This window comes from Eumetopias jubatus, unplaced genomic scaffold (genome assembly GCF_037043125.1).
Source record: "Eumetopias jubatus isolate StellerSeaLion01/CBP00866 unplaced genomic scaffold, mEumJub1_p1.0 scaffold_7, whole genome shotgun sequence".
Taxonomy (NCBI): domain Eukaryota; kingdom Metazoa; phylum Chordata; class Mammalia; order Carnivora; family Otariidae; genus Eumetopias; species Eumetopias jubatus.
The window spans coordinates 91,547,501-91,565,458 of NW_028274813.1; the positions used below are offsets into that span (position 1 = coordinate 91,547,501).

General features: G+C 43.8%; 1 protein-coding gene across 1 annotated transcript in view; it reads right to left on the reverse strand.

The window, feature by feature from the left end:
- HDC (histidine decarboxylase) overlaps nt 1-5,988 on the reverse strand; it is a 21,701-nt gene extending 15,713 nt beyond the window's left edge. Inside the window, exons 1-2 of the mRNA XM_028100272.2 lie at nt 5,836-5,988; nt 3,156-3,328 (exon numbers count right to left, since the gene is read on the reverse strand). Of these exons, the coding sequence (XP_027956073.1) occupies nt 3,156-3,328; nt 5,836-5,863 (201 nt within the window). The 5' untranslated portion in view covers nt 5,864-5,988. The remainder of the gene's footprint in view (nt 1-3,155; nt 3,329-5,835) is intronic.
- Between the last annotated feature and the right edge of the window lie 11,970 nt (nt 5,989-17,958).

Sequence of the window (17,958 nt, forward strand, 5' to 3'; positions counted from 1 at the left end):
TTTATGGGTCGCCGAGCTCTCTGGGTGCACAGCTCCCACAGAGGGTCAGTGTGAATGGATTCAAAGCCGTCCTTCGTTTCCCAGTGAGGATGGAGAAAGGAGAGAAAAGGGCGGGAGAAGTGCCAGCCCATGGGCCTGGGGCCCCTACCTCCAAGTTAAGCCCTGAGCCCACAGTCAGACTGAAGAACCGGATGTAAGCAGGAGCCAGGTGGATGGATAGACAGGGCCCCACCATAACAAGCTCACCGGCCTCATTAATTATCTAATCTGGCTTCATCTCCTTGTTGATGAAGATGCCCTGTTCATTTCTGCATTCGTGCTTTTGAGCAATGCTGTGTCCCCTGACAAGCAGGCACGTCCCACACTGACAGAAACTTCCAAAACCTGCCAATTCCTAGAAAGCTACAAAACACTCACTTCCTCCACAAACCCTTTCCCAGTTCCCCAGCCCCCTCTGATCCTTTCCCTGAACCCATGGAACCCTCTCATTCTAGATGTCCCACGCTACTGAGAACTCATTAGTCAACATCTTAGTGTACTGATATTTAGTGTGCAGAAATTCTTGTAATCCCTCACTAGCAAGGACAGTGTCCTAGACAGTGTGTGTGGTAGAAGGAGCATACAATTCAAGTCCAAGGACACAGGTTCCAGTCCTACCTTTGTCCCTAACCAGTTGTGTGACTTTGTAGGTTTATTGTGAAGCTAATGAACTTAAGCTCCAAGGTCCAGTGTTTGCATGGGTCTTTTTTGAGACAGATACTTAATTTTATTTTCTTACAAGGGATCTCAAAATTTATATATGATGCAGACCCCATAAAAACAGGATATTCCTCTGCACCTTAATTTCCCAGCATAAAATAAATCCTGTTTCCTGGGGTTGTCATGTGGATTGGTCTGGGAGGAAATTGGCAAAATGTAAAGCACTAAGGTTAATGATGAGTTAATCACATGGTGATAGACACATCATATAATCTGACTTGACTCTTAGATAATCAGACCTCTTCCTCTGGTTTTCGCCAGGAGAAATGTGTGGAAAGCAACAATGATATCTTCCATTTTCCCATGCTTCATCTCATTTAATTCTCAGAGTACCCCCATGAGATAGGTTCTCCCATTAACCCATTGATAAGAATCGGGGCCGGCTAGTGCGAAGCAGCATCCCTGTGATCACACACACCTCACAGGGACAGATGACAGTGCCAAGACAGAAACCCAAGGTTCTCTGACCCGAGGGCCCAAACTCCTGAACACGGTGGCACCCTGCCTTCTTTCCCTCAGCGGCTCTCTCTCTCCACCCCCATGAAGTGCAGAGGAGGTCTTTCTAACCAGAGTTGGAATTAAAGCAGAAGAGCAGTTAATCTCTTTGTGTCTAGGAGATGGCAGGGAGGGAAAAATGAATCCAGTCTTCAACAAGGTGCTGGTCAAAGGGCCAACCGCTTTCAGGCCGTCTCTCAGAGGCATTGGAAGAGTGGGCCCTCATTATCAGAGTCCTTAGTGACAGTATTTTGGAAACCCCAAAGAAGGGCTTCCATCCCCTAACCCTATCAAGAGGCAATTATCTGTTCTTGCAAGATAAATATGATAAGATAAGCCAGAGGAACCCTTATCAAGAACAGACAGACCTCTGTTTCAGAAATGAGCCTCTCTGACCATAACCTCAGCAACTGCTGGAATTACAATCAACGAATCAGCTCATTTCCACCCCCTCTGACAGTTGCTCTCAGTCTCACTATCAAATTACAGTTGGTCCCTCAGCAGATTACATTTTACAGAATGAAATCCATGAGATAATCTTATCGGGGCACTAGCTTTACGCTTTATGGAAATTTTTCAAAAGATGCTTGTGAAATAGGCTGAGTGGTCAGAGAGAGATGAATACAAACCTGCCGACCACTACATTTGTACAGATTTATTCTGAGTTTGGATAATTTGTCATCCCTGCCTCCAGGCATATTTCTGTCCCATCTAAAGTTTTTAGGGGATGATGGAAGCAAATCCCAAGTCAGCCTTGGGAGGTCTCTGGACACATGCCATTCAGGACACCAGTGCCCCAAGCAGACAGAGTGAAGAGAACAACCTGCATGTTGGGGTCCCGCGGAAGGGCGGCGCCTGGGTGCCCAGGCTCAGGCTGGAACACTCAGTCACACACGAGAGGAGGTATCAGTGTAGGAGAAAGAGCCTGTGGGATAAGACTGGCCCAGGGCTAAAATCTTGGCTCTGCCAGCCTACAAACTCTATAACTTTGAGAAAACAATTAACATCCCTGAGCCTCAGTTTCCTCATTTGTAAAACAGGGATCGTAGGGTCACCGTAGGATAGAACCGGCTAGCCTGTAACGGGGCTCGTCCAGGGCCTGGCATGTGACATGGAGCTCAGTAAAAGGCAGCCCTTCTGTGGGAGGAAGACTGGTGCTCTCACTTTTAGCATGAGCACCTTGGCACAGCTCCTCGCCCGTGGTGGCCAGGGACAGTGTTACGGCCCACAGAGGCAGGCCCCAGCCCAAGCACCAGCCAGCCTCTGTCTGCTCCCTGGCCCTGCCAGTGCCATCACCAGGCTGTGCTCTTTGTCACCAGGAATACATGATCCAGGGAAAGTTCCTCTCTACTCCTGAAAAGCAGCTCAATCGTGAGACCTCCCCTTGAGAGTGAAGGACACCATTCCCACTTCCGGGAGGAGAAAGGAGGGGACTGACAGGGTCTCATTCAGCTCCTGGGCCTCTCTATGTGACAGTCGGGGTGCCCTAAGGGAGGGTGTCTTCTCAGCCCCCTTCCTCCCCGTCAGCCAGTCTCTGCACTCTGTGGGAAAGTCCCTGACTCTGCCATCTGGGACTTCGGGGACCGTCTCCATCCTCCTCTCTCTGTCATGCTCAGACCCCATGTTCATCCTCACCTCATCCTATTGGACTGTCATGCATCCATCAGACTAGGCCCTGGGGTAAGGTTCTAACACCCTCCGGCCTCCCACCCCGCACCACAGGGCAGCCCTGGCTTCAGAATCCTAATTTCAAAGCCCTGGCCCTCTACATGCCCACACGACAGGCTGGCATGTTGGTGCCCAAGTGGCAGGCTTACCCAAGGCAGGCCTCTCTTCAGGCCTACTGCCCACCCTCCGATGCCCCGAAACCCAGAGTCACCCTTGTGGTGACTGTAGCTCACCCCAGGCATGATGATTCGCTCGATGTCCCCAAAGATGCTGTCCCAGCTGTCAGGTTCCTCGGGAGCACTCTCCGGCAGCTGGGCTCGCAGGTAACCAGGCCGGACGTCCGGAGTCACACGCCGCTCCCGCACGGTGCTCAGGTACTGGCAGATGTAATCCACCATCTCTTTTCCTACAAGGGAGGGAGGAGATACCAGCCTCATGTCCCCCAACTGGGCCTGGCCAGTCCATGCTTGACCGCCTTGGGTCAGGGCCAAGAGACTTGGTGAAGAAGGAGATGGATTCTTGGGCTGATGGGGAGAAGGTCTGATCCCTAGCATCAGCCGTGTCTTCAGAATTTAAAAATAAGTGAGGGTGGGGGCGCCTGGCTGGCTCAGTCAGTAGACCATGCAACTTTTAATCGCAAGGTCGTGGGTTCGAGTCCTGAGTTGGGGGTAGAGATTACTTAAAATAAAAAGGCGAGGGGGGGACGCCAGTTAGGTGACCAGCTCTTGGGTTCAGCTTGGGTGATGATCTCAGGGTCATGTGATCAAGCCCTGCGTCAGGTTCCAAGCATGGCACAGTTCGCTTGGGACTCTCTCTCCCTCTCCCCATCTCACCCCACCCCTGGCTCCCTCTCTCTCTCTCTCTCTCAAATAATTAAATAAATCTTTTTAAAAAAATGAATGGAAAAATAAGTGACGGAATGAATGACCAGTGGAGGGAGTGTGTGAGTGAACAAATGAACAAGACAGAAAATCATGAAATATAAATCTCAAGCACTGAAGTAAAATATTTTCCCTCCCCTTTCCCTTATCCATATCAACCTTGATTGTCTCTCCTACCTTTCCTTTCTTCTCAAAAACAGAACATCTAATTAATTCACTACCTTACAGGTTTTATAGAAACTGTGTGGCTCTTTCTATACACACACACACACACACACACACACACACACACACACACACACACACACACACACACACGCCCTATACTCTTTGTTAGCATAGATGGAAACTCCCCTGCCAGGTCCCGAGACAAGTTGAAAAATCTACTTGCTCACTATTCCCATTAGACCAGTAATTTCTCACTTTTGGACCCCATGGACTTCTTTGAGAATCTGATGAAAACTACGGGCTTGCACACACAAAAAAGTGCCGTATAATTTCTGAGATTCATGGCATCCCTAAAGCAACAAGCATAGACCCAGACCAAGAATCCTGCACTAGCCTGAAGTCTTGGGAAAATGAAAAACTGTGTCTTTCTGTTTGTTTGTTTGTGTCAGGTTTTTATTTAAATTCTTGTTAGTTAACATATAGTATAATATCAGTTTCAGGAGTACGCAAAACCAGGTCTTAATCACTCAGTTGCTTTCCCTCTGCTTGCGCCAACACCTCAACGCTCAGGATATTTCTCAGATGCTCAAAAAAAAAAAAAAATCAAATGAATGAACGAATAAATAAAGAAGAAAAATAGCCAATTCAAATACTCTGAAGCAACTATAAATTATTTTTTCTCCCCTTTCATTTCTCCAGGACAGGGCTTCAGTCTTCAGCTCTGTCTCTCCCTCCCTCTGAGGCTCCCTCTCTGCTTCTCTCCCTTTCTGTGTCTGTGTGCTCATCTCCCTCCCTCTGTCTCTCTCAATATCTATAATTCCTCCTTAGTACTCCTTAGGCTTTTCTCCCCCTGCAAAAAAATAAATAAATAAATAAGATAAGATAAAACAGAGAGAAGAAAGAACGTGATTTCTTGCCTCTGCACCAGCTCATGGAAGATTCTCATGAGCAGGAACAATCCCAGAAAAAAACTATGAAAGAGAAAGAGATTTTGACACCCTTCGCTCTCCTCCAACCCTCCCACAGCTGCTGCTTCTCTTGAGGGCGGTGGCACCCCAGCAGGGCTCTGAGAGCGCTGGACCTGGCCCTGCACTTGCCCGGAGGCGACAAGGAATGTATTCGTGTTCTACACACAGGATGGATGGCCGCGGGAACCTGCCTGAGGCTCTGGGGAAGCCCGGAAATAAGCAAGTGCAGACTTGAGTTGCAAAGCCGCTAGCTACTTGGTGAGTTAGGTCTGGGTGGAGGGGAGAGGAAAAGTTGGATTTAATGGCAAAGAAATCTTAGGCAGCATAACTTACCGGTGGGGAGAATATAAAAAGTCACAAAGAGAAAAATTAGAAGCAACTATCTCCTGTCCCTCTTAAGGAGCCATACCGGACGACAAGCTAACCGTTTGGTTTCTCTCATTCCACAAGGCTTGGAGATATAGTAGCTGCTCACTAAATCCGTAGGAAATGAAGGACTAAGTGAAAGAACAGCACTGACAGATTCACACATAGAGAAATGAATACATAGAAAGGATTTTGCAGTGACTACAGAATACTCGGGGAAAATTTTTTTCTGCTTCAGAATATGAATAATCCCCTTTTCCCATTGAGTGGCTGGGGAATCCAAATCCTCTCTTCATGAGAAAGGGGACAGGAAAAGGGAGACCCAGGAGAGTGGGAGAGGGAGGATGAAAGAGAGGTTGAGAAAGTTTTAAATTCCGGGGTGCCACATTCCTTCCTCAGGAAAAAGTTTGTGGAAACCAACTCTCGGGGGAGGGCAATTCTACTCCTCCTGTCAAATGACACCCCCTCCCCCGAATCTAAGGGCGGACCCCCAGCACCTGCTCCTGCAGAGAGGGATGCCCAGCGCTCACCTCTCTCTCTGTACTCCTCGGGCTCCATCCTCTGCCCGGGGCTGCGGCGGCTCACAGACAGGCACGGAGGGCACGGAGGGCACGGAGGGCAGACTCCTGGGCGGCTCGTGTGGGGCTTTATTTAAAGGGTTCTCCCTTCTTCCACCTTAGCTCCACCCTTCGAAGGCCCTTCCTCTAGGCTTCATGAACTCCACCCCTTTTTCCCCGATTCTGGTTAAGAGATCCAGGATAAAAGGCCCTTCTAAATTAAACAGTGCACTCAGCAACGCAAACCTGCAGGCAGCCTTTCCGCCCCTGGCCTCGGGCCATAGCCCCCCCCCCCCCCCCCCCCCCGCCTCGGACAGAGCGCCCGCTCCGCGGCCCAGAACAAAGCCAAGGGTGTGCGGAGGCAGTGGCCCACATGAGTGGTGTTATTCCTGCTATTGCTTCTCTCTCAGCAGCAGGGAGGGAGGGACAGGCACTTAGAGAGACGCTGCCCGGCTGGCCACTTGGCGCTCAGGGACGCGCAGATACAATCATCTAACACAGTGGATTTTCTAAATGACCACTTAACACTTACTGCTGTAGCGAGATGAGAAAACACAGATAAGCAAAAAGAATAAAAATGGAAACATCACCCAGGCTTCATCGCTTTTAGCGCTTGAAAGGGTGCGTGTGTGGATGCGTGTGTGTGTGTGTGTGTGTGTGAGAGAGAGAGAGAGAGAGAGAGAGAGAGAGAGAGAGAGAGAAAGGGCACGCAGACACTATTGTGAGGAGGGCAACACGACTCTTGGAGCTTCCTTCTGAGGAAAAGGAATCAAATGCATGCTCTGGTTTCTCTTCAGACGGCATGAATCTCTCACCTTTTACTAAAGATTTCTGTGGAGAGGGAAGAATTGAAAAGTGATCAAATGCCCGGCGCCCGGGGGATGCAGTCAGGGAAGCGTTGGACTCTTGGTTTGGGCTCAGGTTGTGATCTCAGGGTCGTGAGTTGGAGCTGCACCCTCTGGGTTTAGTGGGGAGTCTGCCTGAGATACTATCTCTCCCTCTGCCTCTGCCCCCCCAATCCATGCTCTCTCTCTCAAATTAATAAATAAATCTTTTTTTAAGCGATCAAATGCTTTCAAATTGCCAAATAGAATAGAATTTTTTTGTTTCTGGTCTTCATCTTTCTTGTCCTCTTGGCGGTATTGGACAGCTACTACTTCCTGGTCCTTGAGGCATACAGCTTCTCTGGGCTCCCAGGAAATGGCCTGTCACACTCTCCCTTCTACCTCTCTGCTGTCTGCAGCCTCCGATCAGGCTGTCGATGTTGGCATGCTTCAGGGCATTACCCTGCTCTCATCTTTCTCCCAAGGTGGCCTTATCCATTTTTGTGGCTTAAATGTTACCTATGTGACATCCACATAGATACAGAGCCTGTGTCAAATTTATACCATGAGGCCCTCCCAGTTTCTGAGCTCCAAAATCTCTTATCCAGCTGCCTACCTGACAAATCCCTTTGCATGGTGTCAACAGATTCCATGTCTGAGGAGAAGCCTCTCCCTGGCGGCCTTCCCGCCATATCCTCTCATGATGAGGAAAGAAAACTCTAGTCTCCTCCTCTTCCTATGAGACCCTAATCCCTTTATGAAGGCTCCACCCTCCAGCACTTACCTAAACCTAGTTGTCTCCTAATACTATCACTTTGGGCGTTGGGCTTCAACATATGAATTTGAACATGCAGTCCGTAACAGAAGACATCTTAAAACTGGTGAAATCTGGGGCGCCTGGGTGGCTCAGTCATTAAGCGTCTGCCTTCGGCTCAGGTCATGATCTCAGGGTCCTGGGATGGAGCCCTGCGTCGGGCTCCCTGCTCCGCTGGAAGCCTGCTTCTCCCTCTCCCACTCCCCCTGCTTGTGTTCCCTCTCTCGCTGTGTCTCTCTGTCAAATAAATAAGTCCCTAAAAAAAAAAAAAAAAAACTGGTGAAATCTGAATTAGGCCTAATTAACAGTATTGTACTGATGTCAATTTCCTAGTTTTGACGTTTTACTAAAGTTATGTAAGATATTACCATTGGGAGAAGCTGGTAACAGAATGATTTGTGAACTCCGCACTATTTGTGCAACTTCTTCTGGATTTATAATTATTTTGAAATAAAAGATTTTTTTTAATTGCTACAGAAAATTTTACAGTGAGATACCACTTCAGACCCACGAGGATGGCTATAATCAGACAGATGGCACACTTGGCTGGCTCGGTCAGTAGAGCATGTGACTCTTGATCTTGGGGTGGTGAGTTCAAGCACCACGTTGGGTGTAGAAGTTACTTTAAAAAGAAAAAGAAAAGACAGATAATAACAGATGTTGGTGAGGTTGTGGAGAAATTAGAACCCTCATGTATTGCTGGTGGGAACATAAAAAGGATGTAGCCATTTTGGAAAACGGTCCTTCAAAAAGCTAAACATAAAGTTCCTTTATGAATCAACAATTCCACTACTAGATATACACAAGAAAATTTATGTCCACACAAAAATTTATACATGTTGTTCATAACAGCCAAAAAAGGGAAAAAACCCAAATGTCCATCCACGGATGAATGGATAAATAAAATGTGGTATATCCATACAACAGAACATTACTCCATAAGAAAAAGGAATGAAGCACTGATCCATGAAACAACATGGATGAACCTTGAAAACATGCTAAGTGAAAGAAGCCAGTCGCAAAAGACCACATATTGTATGATTCTATTTATATGAAATGTCCAGAATAGTCATAGCTGTAGAAACAGAAAGAAGGTGACTGGTTACCAGGAGCTGGGTCAGAGGGGAAGGAGTCAGAGCTTGACAGCTAAGGGGAACAGGGTTCTTTGGGGGAAAAGGGTGATGAAAATGCTTTAAAATTGATTCTTGTGATGGTTGCACAACTCTGTGAATATACGAAAAGCAGTGAATTATTCATTTTAAATGGGGGATTTTATAACATGGGAATTATACCTCAAAAAACAGGGATGCCTGGGTGGCTCAGTCGGTTAAGCATCTGCCTTCGGCTCAGGTCATGGTCCCAGGGTCCTGGGATCGAGCCCCGCATCAGGCTCCCTGCTCCGCGGGAGCCTGCTTCTCCCTCTGCCTGCCGCTCCCCCTGCTTGTGCTCTCTCTCCCATACTCTCTCTCTCTGACAAATAAATAAATAAAATCTTTAATAAAAAAAAAAAAAAGAACCAGATTAAAAAGAACAAGTATGCCTGGGAACATAAGGTCTCTGGGGGGGAAAAAATAGCCTAGTGAATTTGGACTCCAGCAATATTGCCAATAGTATAAATCTTTCATGAGACCAGGGGTGGAGAAGTAATATTGATGGTGATAACAGTTGACATTTATCTAGCACATAAAAAGTACCAAGCCCCACGTCAGGCATTTTAAATAGAAAATTTGTTATCTTCTCTTCAAGTGTTGCATCTGAGCATTATCTCTCTTCTATCTTTCTGCAACTCCAGTTATGCTATGTTAGACTTTGTTACCTTATCTCATATATATAATATATATAGTATTTGTGTGTATTATATATATTACATAAGTTATAAAAATTACATAGATGTATGTTATATATATAATATTCTTTTCTTTATTTTCCATCTTTTCTCTCTGAATTTCAGATGGAAATTTTTTCTGCCCTATCTTTGAGTTCTCTCTTCAGATGTATCTAATAGGATAATAAACCTGGTTATTGATTTCTTAATATGTTACATTTTTTCAGTTGTAAAGTTTTCATTTAGTTCTTTTTTCTTACAGTTTTTAATTTCTTACCAAGTCCTTTCATCTTGACTATCATTTCCTTGAACATAATAAACTTCTTTTTTAATTGCCACTGAACAATATAAAAGACCCATATAAATGGAAAGACATACCACATCCTCAGAAAGAAGACTCACCTTCACAAAGATACCATTTTTCCTAAGTTAATTTATAAACTTAACACAATCCCAGTGAAAACCCCAGCAAGAATTTTGGGTATTCTGTTTTGGATTTCATTAGCTACTTCTATAGTTCACAAGGAAAAATAGTAAGGAAATAGTAAGGAAAACTTTGTAAAAGAAAAGTAACTAGCAGGTTCTGTTCTCACCAAGAAGGTATTAAAATATGTTATGAATCCTCAATAATTAAAAGAATGAGAAACTGATGTATGAACAGACAAAAGGAAAAATAAATTGAAATACATACCGGAATTTAGCATATAATAAAAATGGCATCTCAGACCAGAGGAGAAAAAAATGAACTATTTAATAAATAGGAACAAGAAGAGCCATCTGGAAAAAAGTTGGATTCCTCACACCAAGAACTTAGATAAATTTTTTTAATCAAAGATTTAAATTTAAAAAAATCACAGCATAGAGGCGCCTGGGTGGCTCAGTCGTTAAGCGTCCGCTTTCATCTCAGGACGTGATCCCAGGGTCCTGGGATCAAGCCTCACATCGGGCTCCCCGCTCCGCAGGGAAGCCTGCCTCTCCCTCTCCCACTCTCCCTGCTTGTGTTCCCCCTCTCGCTATGTCTCTCTCTGTCAAATAAATAAATAACTTTAAAAAAAATCACAGCATACAATTATATGAAACCATCACCATAATCAAGATAATGGTTTCACAGATGTATGCATATGTCCAAACTCATCAAATTATATGCATTAAATGTGTGCAATTTTTTTTGTATATCAGTTATTAGAGGCCACTTTTGGCAAACAGGCTTGAGCGATGGAATGTGGAAAGGGCCCTCAGCGACCCCCTGGCTGAACACAGCCGGGCCCATCAGCTGACCGACCTCGAAATCTCCATAGGCTAACTGACCAATGCGCTGCTTACTACTAGGCACAGTTGCCAAAAAAGGGGAAATTCCGTACATCGCCATACCTCCTCACCCTCCCTCTTTATAAACAGCCCCTTCCACCCCCCCCCCCCCCCACTGCCTCGGTTGTCTCTCCTCTGCTGTTCCTTGCAGTGTATTCAGTAAACTTCTGTCTCCTTTGTTCTGCCTCGGGTGAGCTCTTTCACTGCCCACCCCCACCCCCACCCCCACCCCGGGGTTCCCTCAGATCATTACCCATTTGAGGGCCCTCATCTGATCAGGAGTTACCCCATTTAGATGCTACAAATCATACCTAAATAAAGCTGTGAAAAAAAATTAAGATGAAAATTCCATGAAGAAAATTCGGGAGCTCCGCTCCTCAACCTCAAAGTGAAGAATCTATTTTAACTATGGCTCAAAATCCAAAAATCATAAATTCAACCACTTTAAAACACACACACACACACTTAAGTAAAGCCAAAAGATAATGACAAACTGAGAAAAAAAATATTTGTAACTCACAGTACGAGGGCAAGAAGAAAAAGACCAGTACCCTAATAAAAAATGAGACAAAGAATAGTAAGAGAAATGCTTGCCTCTCCCTCTCCCTTTCTCACTCTCTCTACGCCCCATGTCCAAAAGTAAATAAAAGTTTAAAAAAAGAAAGAGAGAGAGAAATGGGCAGAAAGGGAAATATAGAACCCTTAATTGAGAAAATCAGCTTAAATCTACAACGAACTACCATTTTTTCCCTTAACAGACTAGCAGAAGACCAGCTTGCCAATACACTCTGTATGCGAGGCCACAGGGAAACAAGCGTTCTCATACCAAGGTGCTGGCAGGGCATTCTGGAAGTACCTACCAAAATTGCAAATGTACCTGCCTTGTGATCCAACTATTCTGCTTCAGGATATATTGGGACGTGTGTGACAGGACAAGTGTTTTTCTTTGCCGCAGCACGGTTTGTAATAACTAAAGATTGGAAACCACCCAAACGTCCACAGCTAGGAGACTAAATAAACCAAGGGCACATGCATACAACAAAATCACACAAAAGAATGAGCATATTCTGATAAAAAAGAGACAACAGGCCCCAAATAGTCACTTATGCTAAGCTCCACATCATCTGACTAAGACTTACTAACAAACTTAATTACAGTTTCAGCCTCTGAAGAACTGGGATCTGAAACCAGTCAACCTGGAATTCCTTGGTCAGCCCTTGGAAGGTAATCCATGGGGCAGACCTCTGCCGCCCCCAAAGGAAGATGACCTTGCCACAACCAAACCACAACATCCTTGCCCCACTCCCTCCTGTCTATAAAAGTCTTTCATTGTGTGGAGCTCCTCAGAGCTCCGATCTGTCTGCCAGGAGGGATGCTGCCTGATTCATGAATTGTTGAACAAAGCCAGCAAATCTTTAAAATTTCCTCACTTGAATTTTACTTCTTAACAGCTCCAAGGAACATTAAGGAATATGCCAAGATGCCAAACAGTGTCTACCTTTTGTGTAAAGAGACAGGGAGAGGAGCACGTGGGTGGCTCAGTCGGTTAGGCGTCCCACTCTTGATTTCAGCTCAGGCCATGATCTCGGGGTCGTGGGATTGAGCCCTGCATAGGACTCTGTGCTGGGCGGGGAGTCTTCCTGCCCCTCTCTCTCTGCTCCTCCTCCTCTCTCTCTCTCTCTCTCAAATAAGCAAGTAAATAAAATCTTGAAAGAAAGAAAGAGAGAGAGAGAGAGTGAAAGAAAGAAAAAGAAAGAAAGAAAGAAAAAGAAAAAGAGAAAGAGAGAAAGAAAGAGAAAGAGAGAAAGAAAGAAAGAAAAAACAGGGAGAAAATGAGAATACAGCACGTATTTGCTTTTATATCCCCAGAAAATCTAGTGGAATTCTTAGTAAGCCACTAATAATGGTAGTTAACGGGAACAGGAATGGAGCAGATGGGGCCTGGAGGTAGGATAAGGACTTCTCATAGATGCCTTTTATAACTTTATGTTTTACTGTATTTATTTACTTGCTTAACTTGTTAATTTACTTATTTAATGAGCATTTACTACTTATTAAAAATTGAATCAAACAATTTGCAATTAACGATTTGTTTAATGGCTACATCCACATCTTCGAGGCTGTAAATTCTGTAAGAGTGAGGCTTGTATGGATTTTGTTTACCATTTTAGCGCCTGTCATCTTGCACAAAGTAGGTGACTAATAAATACTAGTTGAATGGAAATTTTTAAAATCCTGGTTGGAGGTGGAGGATAGAGAATGGGAAGGAGGGCAGGGACAAGGCCAACAACTGTTATTTCTAGGAAGTGGAGGTCAAATTGGCTCCCCATAGCTCAATCCTTTGTTACGTGATTACTCAGATGTGCCATTTAGTTTCACAGAAGAAAAATGGAGAGACCATCAGAAATGGATTTGAGCGTTTTTCTGAGTAAAAGTGGGAGAGGTTGCAAAAGTTAGCCTCCCATGGAAAAGGTCCACCCATCATCTAAGAGAAATGAATCCTCCCTGTGTCTAGACTTAGACTTCCAGAAGGCTAGGCATAGCCGACTTGCTTTTTTTTTTTTTTTTTTAAGATTTTATTTATTTATTTGACAGAGAGAGACACAGCGAGAGCAAGAACACAAGCAGGGGGAGTGGGAGACGGAGAAGCAGGCTTCCCGCTGAGCAGGGAGCCCAATGAGGGGCTCAATCCCAGGACCCTGGGATTGTGACCTGAGCCGAAGGCAGACGCTTAACAGCTGAGCCACCCAGGCGCCCAGCCGACTTGCTCTTGAATGTGTGAACATTCAGAGTCACCCATGGTCCACAGGGAAAGTTGGAGTGGAGGGCTCTGGGGACTGTAGGAAGGAGAGGACCGGAGCAGGCTCTGTTCCACCTCACACTGGAGGGAAAGATGTGAAAGAACCAGACTGGCCTGGGTCCAGCTACTTAGTGTGACCCTGGTTACGCCACCCTCGGAGTTTTTGGAGACCGAGCAACCAGACTTTGGGAAATCCGAAGCTGCTGAACTATTGGATGAAATTGCCCTGGAGGAAGCAAACCCACCCCTGGGGGTAGAGGATGAGGTTATCCCTGGATGCAGTGGAAATTCTCCTGAAGAAAGGAAATTAGGATTTAGGGTGATAGGTTTTAGACTAGAGGGCATTGAACATGGGTCTGCAGAGGTTGTTGGCTGGCTCAGGGGACATGCTCCCAGGGTGGGGAGATGGATTGGCTGCACAGGACAGCAGATCAAGAATTCCCGGGGCTGGGGTTGGAGGGGTGGGGCGCAGCCATGGGAGTCCCTGATACCGTTAAATACAACGGGGGCCACATCTGGTAGCAAGAAATTTTCTCTCTGTGTTTCCTTGTCTCGCTCTCTGTCTCTATCTCTGTCTCCCTGCCCCCATCCCCACTCTCTCTCCCTCTCTCCCTACATTGTGCTTTTCTTCTAAAAGCCTTAACCTCCAGAAAATCTTGTTATACAAGATTAAATTAATACAAGATTAAACAATTTTAAATTAAACAATTTTAAATGTTTAACACTAAATTAATCTTGTTATACAAGATTAAACACTTCATTGAAAATGGCAAGATTTCATTCTTCGTAATATATATATATAGGGATGCCTGGGTGGCTCAGTTGGTTAGGCATCTGCCTTCGGCTCCGGTCATGATCCCAGGACGCTGGGATCGAGTCCCGCATCGGACTTCCTGCTCAGTGGAGAGTCTGCTTCTCCCTCTGCCTGTGCTCTCTCTCTCTCTCTCTCTCTGACAAATACATAAATAAAATCTTTTAAAAAAATTGTATATATATATGTGTGTATATATATATATATACCACATCTTCTTTATCCATTCATCAGTCAATGGACATGTAGTCTCTTTCCATAATTTGGCTATTGTTGATAATGCTGTTATAAACATTGGGGTGTATGTATCCCTTCAAATCAGTATTTTTGTATCCTTTGGATAAATACCTAGTAGTGCAATTGTTAGATCGTAGGGTAGCTCTATTTTCAACTTTTTGACAAGAAAAAGGAAAAAAAAAAAGACAAGAAATGTTCTCCAGAGTGGCTGCACCAGCTTGCGTTCCGACCAACAGTGTAAGAGGGTTCCCCTTTCTCCACATCCTCGCCAACATCTGTCGTTTCCTGACTTGTTAATTTTAGCCATTCTGAGAGGTGTGAGGTGGTATCTCATTATGGTTTTGATTTGTATTTCCCCAATGATGAGTGCTGTTGAGCATTTTTTCATGTGTCTGTTGGCCATTTGTATGTTTTCTTTGGAGAAACGTTACCGCATCTTTTTTAATAGCCATAATTTATGTAGCCAATCCCTATTTTGAGCATTTAGGTTGTTCCTAGTATTTTATTGCTATCAGTTATGCAGCAGTGAACATCCTTGTAGTTTGATTTTTGCACATATCTTTCAAAATGATGATGAAGAAAAAGCAAAGATTTAGTTTGAGTGTGGTGTTGTGGAAAAGGAAATTAGAGCAATTATGAGACTTCCTGGACTGTATGTCTGGACACCTGAGTAAGGGGAAGTCATGTTAGACAGATATGAGCTAATATCTGGAAAGGGCTCAGAACAGGCAAGTACTATGTAATTGTTTGCTACTGTTACTGGTTTTGGTAAGAAAGAGAGGCAACTTATCTCATGTTTATTATCATTTCAATGCCTGTAACCTCTTTCTTCCCCAGCTTTATAGATATAATTGACATATAACATTGTATTTTGCCCCCTAAATAAGCACTGGGTCCAGATGTGAGCTGGGGTCCGTCTGCAAGAGGCTTCATGGTGGGGAGGAAAAGGAAGTCCACCTTCTTTCAGGGAGGAGCCAGCTGTACCAAGAGTAATCAGGCTTAGGAGTTCACTTGGGAAAGTAGCAAAAGGATAGAGTTGGTAGACAAATACTGCCTTAGACAGCAGAAAATCACAACTTTTTGGTCCAGAGGGAGAGGGTAAGGCTAGAATAACTGTCCTTTGCATACTTTCAATAGAGCTCTGCCTCTTCTACATATTTCCTCTAAGTAGAGGTAACGAACGTTTACTGTCCTGACCACTATGCCTTGTAGTTTTCATATGCACTATTGGATTCGGTCTTCAAAACCACCTGTGAAGGTCATCTTCCAGCTCATCCTAGAGAAACTGCGTCTCAAGGCAATTAAAACTTTGGGCTAAAATTACACAGAATAATAACTGAAGGGCCAAAATTTGAACCCAGCACTATCTGATGCAATACCCATGTTCTTTCCATCACACCAACATGTCACTCAATTTTGTTATCTGTGACTCTTAAGACACCAGACCTCTAGGAGTAGAAGGCTAGTGAAATTCCAATTTTTGGGGGCTCTGTTCAATGCTCCAAAAGGCTTTATTAAACATCATGTGCAATAATCCAAACACTTATTATCCTTTCAAATATAATTTGAAATAGACAATAAAATATCCAAATATAAATATATAAAATACAAATGATATAAAATATCAAAAGCTAGAGCAAGAATTGAAACAAAATTATCTTAGGTAATACATTACATCTCTTAAATCTTTCCCTTACTGCATACATTATAAAAAGGAAATCGTATTGACCTAAAAAGAAAAAGGATCAAATTATAAATTAAAATTTCATCCCACCTTTAGTTATAGACTCCTTGAGTCTTAAACTATCAAACTTGGGATTCTACCTCAGCCTGGCATTGAGAATCACGTATAGTAGACATCCAGTAAATATGTACTAATCAAGACCATATAAACAAATTTTTTAAAATAGACAGTGGGAGAAGATATTTACAACTCATACAACCAGCCAGCAAAAGATCAGTTTCAGGGGTGCCGGGGTGGCTCAGTCGGTTAGGCATCCAACTTCTGATCTCAGCACAGGTCTTGATCTCAGGGTCGTGAGTTCAAGCCCTATTCGGCTCCATGCTGGGTGTGGAGCCTACTTAAAAAAAAAAGAAAAAAATCAGCCATTAACTGGCAATTCACAGAAGAGTAAACACTAATGGACAAGAAACAACGCGGTAAAAATGTTTAACCTCACTGGTAATAGGAAACTGCAAATAACGAGAACAATTTCATACCAATGAGGGTTGCCAAAAATATTCGAGTGTGACAGAGTCAGGTGTTGGTAAAATATGGGAAAATGAGAATTCTCATCATTCTTCACTATTCACAACCACTTTAGAAAGGAATTTGACAGTATTCGGTAAAATTGACTACCCTAGACCTAACAATTCCATTTTCTGGGGGAAACTTAGCCCATGTATGCATAGAGTACAGAGAGTACTATTTGTAATAGCAAAAAATTAGAAGTGACACATCTATACATAGAACAAAGAATAAATCAAGTATGGCATATTCTTAATTTTACATAATAGTCAAAATGAGTATTCAAGTATCAATATGAATAAATGTCTAAAATTCTGATAAATTGAAAAAATCAAAATGCAGAATGACATATGTATAGAATGACAGCTTTACTAAAGTTTAAAAACCACACAAAACTCTACCATATATGTAAAAAATTCAGTGTGTAGTAAAAACATGAAAATGTGGATAGACTGAAACATCTCGACCTCAGGATAGTGGCTGTGGGAGGGGGGAGAATGGGATGAGGAAGGGGAAACAAAGGGACTTCAACTACTTCTAGAACATTCTGTCTCTGGAAAGATTTGAAGCAAACAAGATAAACATTAAGATTTATTAAACTTGGGTTGTAGGCACATGTTGTTTGCTATATTGTTCTGTGCTCTTCTACAGTTTTCGTTAAGCCAACAGTAAAACTAATGAGTATTGAATTGTACCTCCTAACAAAGGCAGTAAGCACACTTAATAATATGCTTCAGTGTTTGATGCCAAAAGTCTCTATGATACTGAACAGAAATATTTGGAAGTAGAGGCAGTTCTCTGGCCGACCAACAATTTTTTAAAAAAGGAGACTAGGCTCACTCAAGTATAAGCTTTCTTAATATATACTATTTTTCTATAGCAAAATAAGTGAATGCAATTTAAACTTGAAATAACTCCTGAGTTGGGCGCCTGGGTGGCTCAGTTGGTTAAGCGACTACCTTCGGCTCAGGTCATGATCCTGGAGTCCCGGGATGGAGCCCTGCATCAGGCTCCCTGCTCAGCGGGGAGTCTGCTTCTCCCTCTGACCCTCCCCCCTCTCATGCTCTATCTCATTCTCTCTCTCAAATAAATAAAATCTTTAAAAAAAATAACTCCTGAGTTATGATAAGGATGGCAAATCTAGAATAATTATGAAAAATGGTAAAAATGAATGCTTTACTTTTACCTGACACACAAAAATATGTAAGAAAATGATTTTCTTTCAGAAA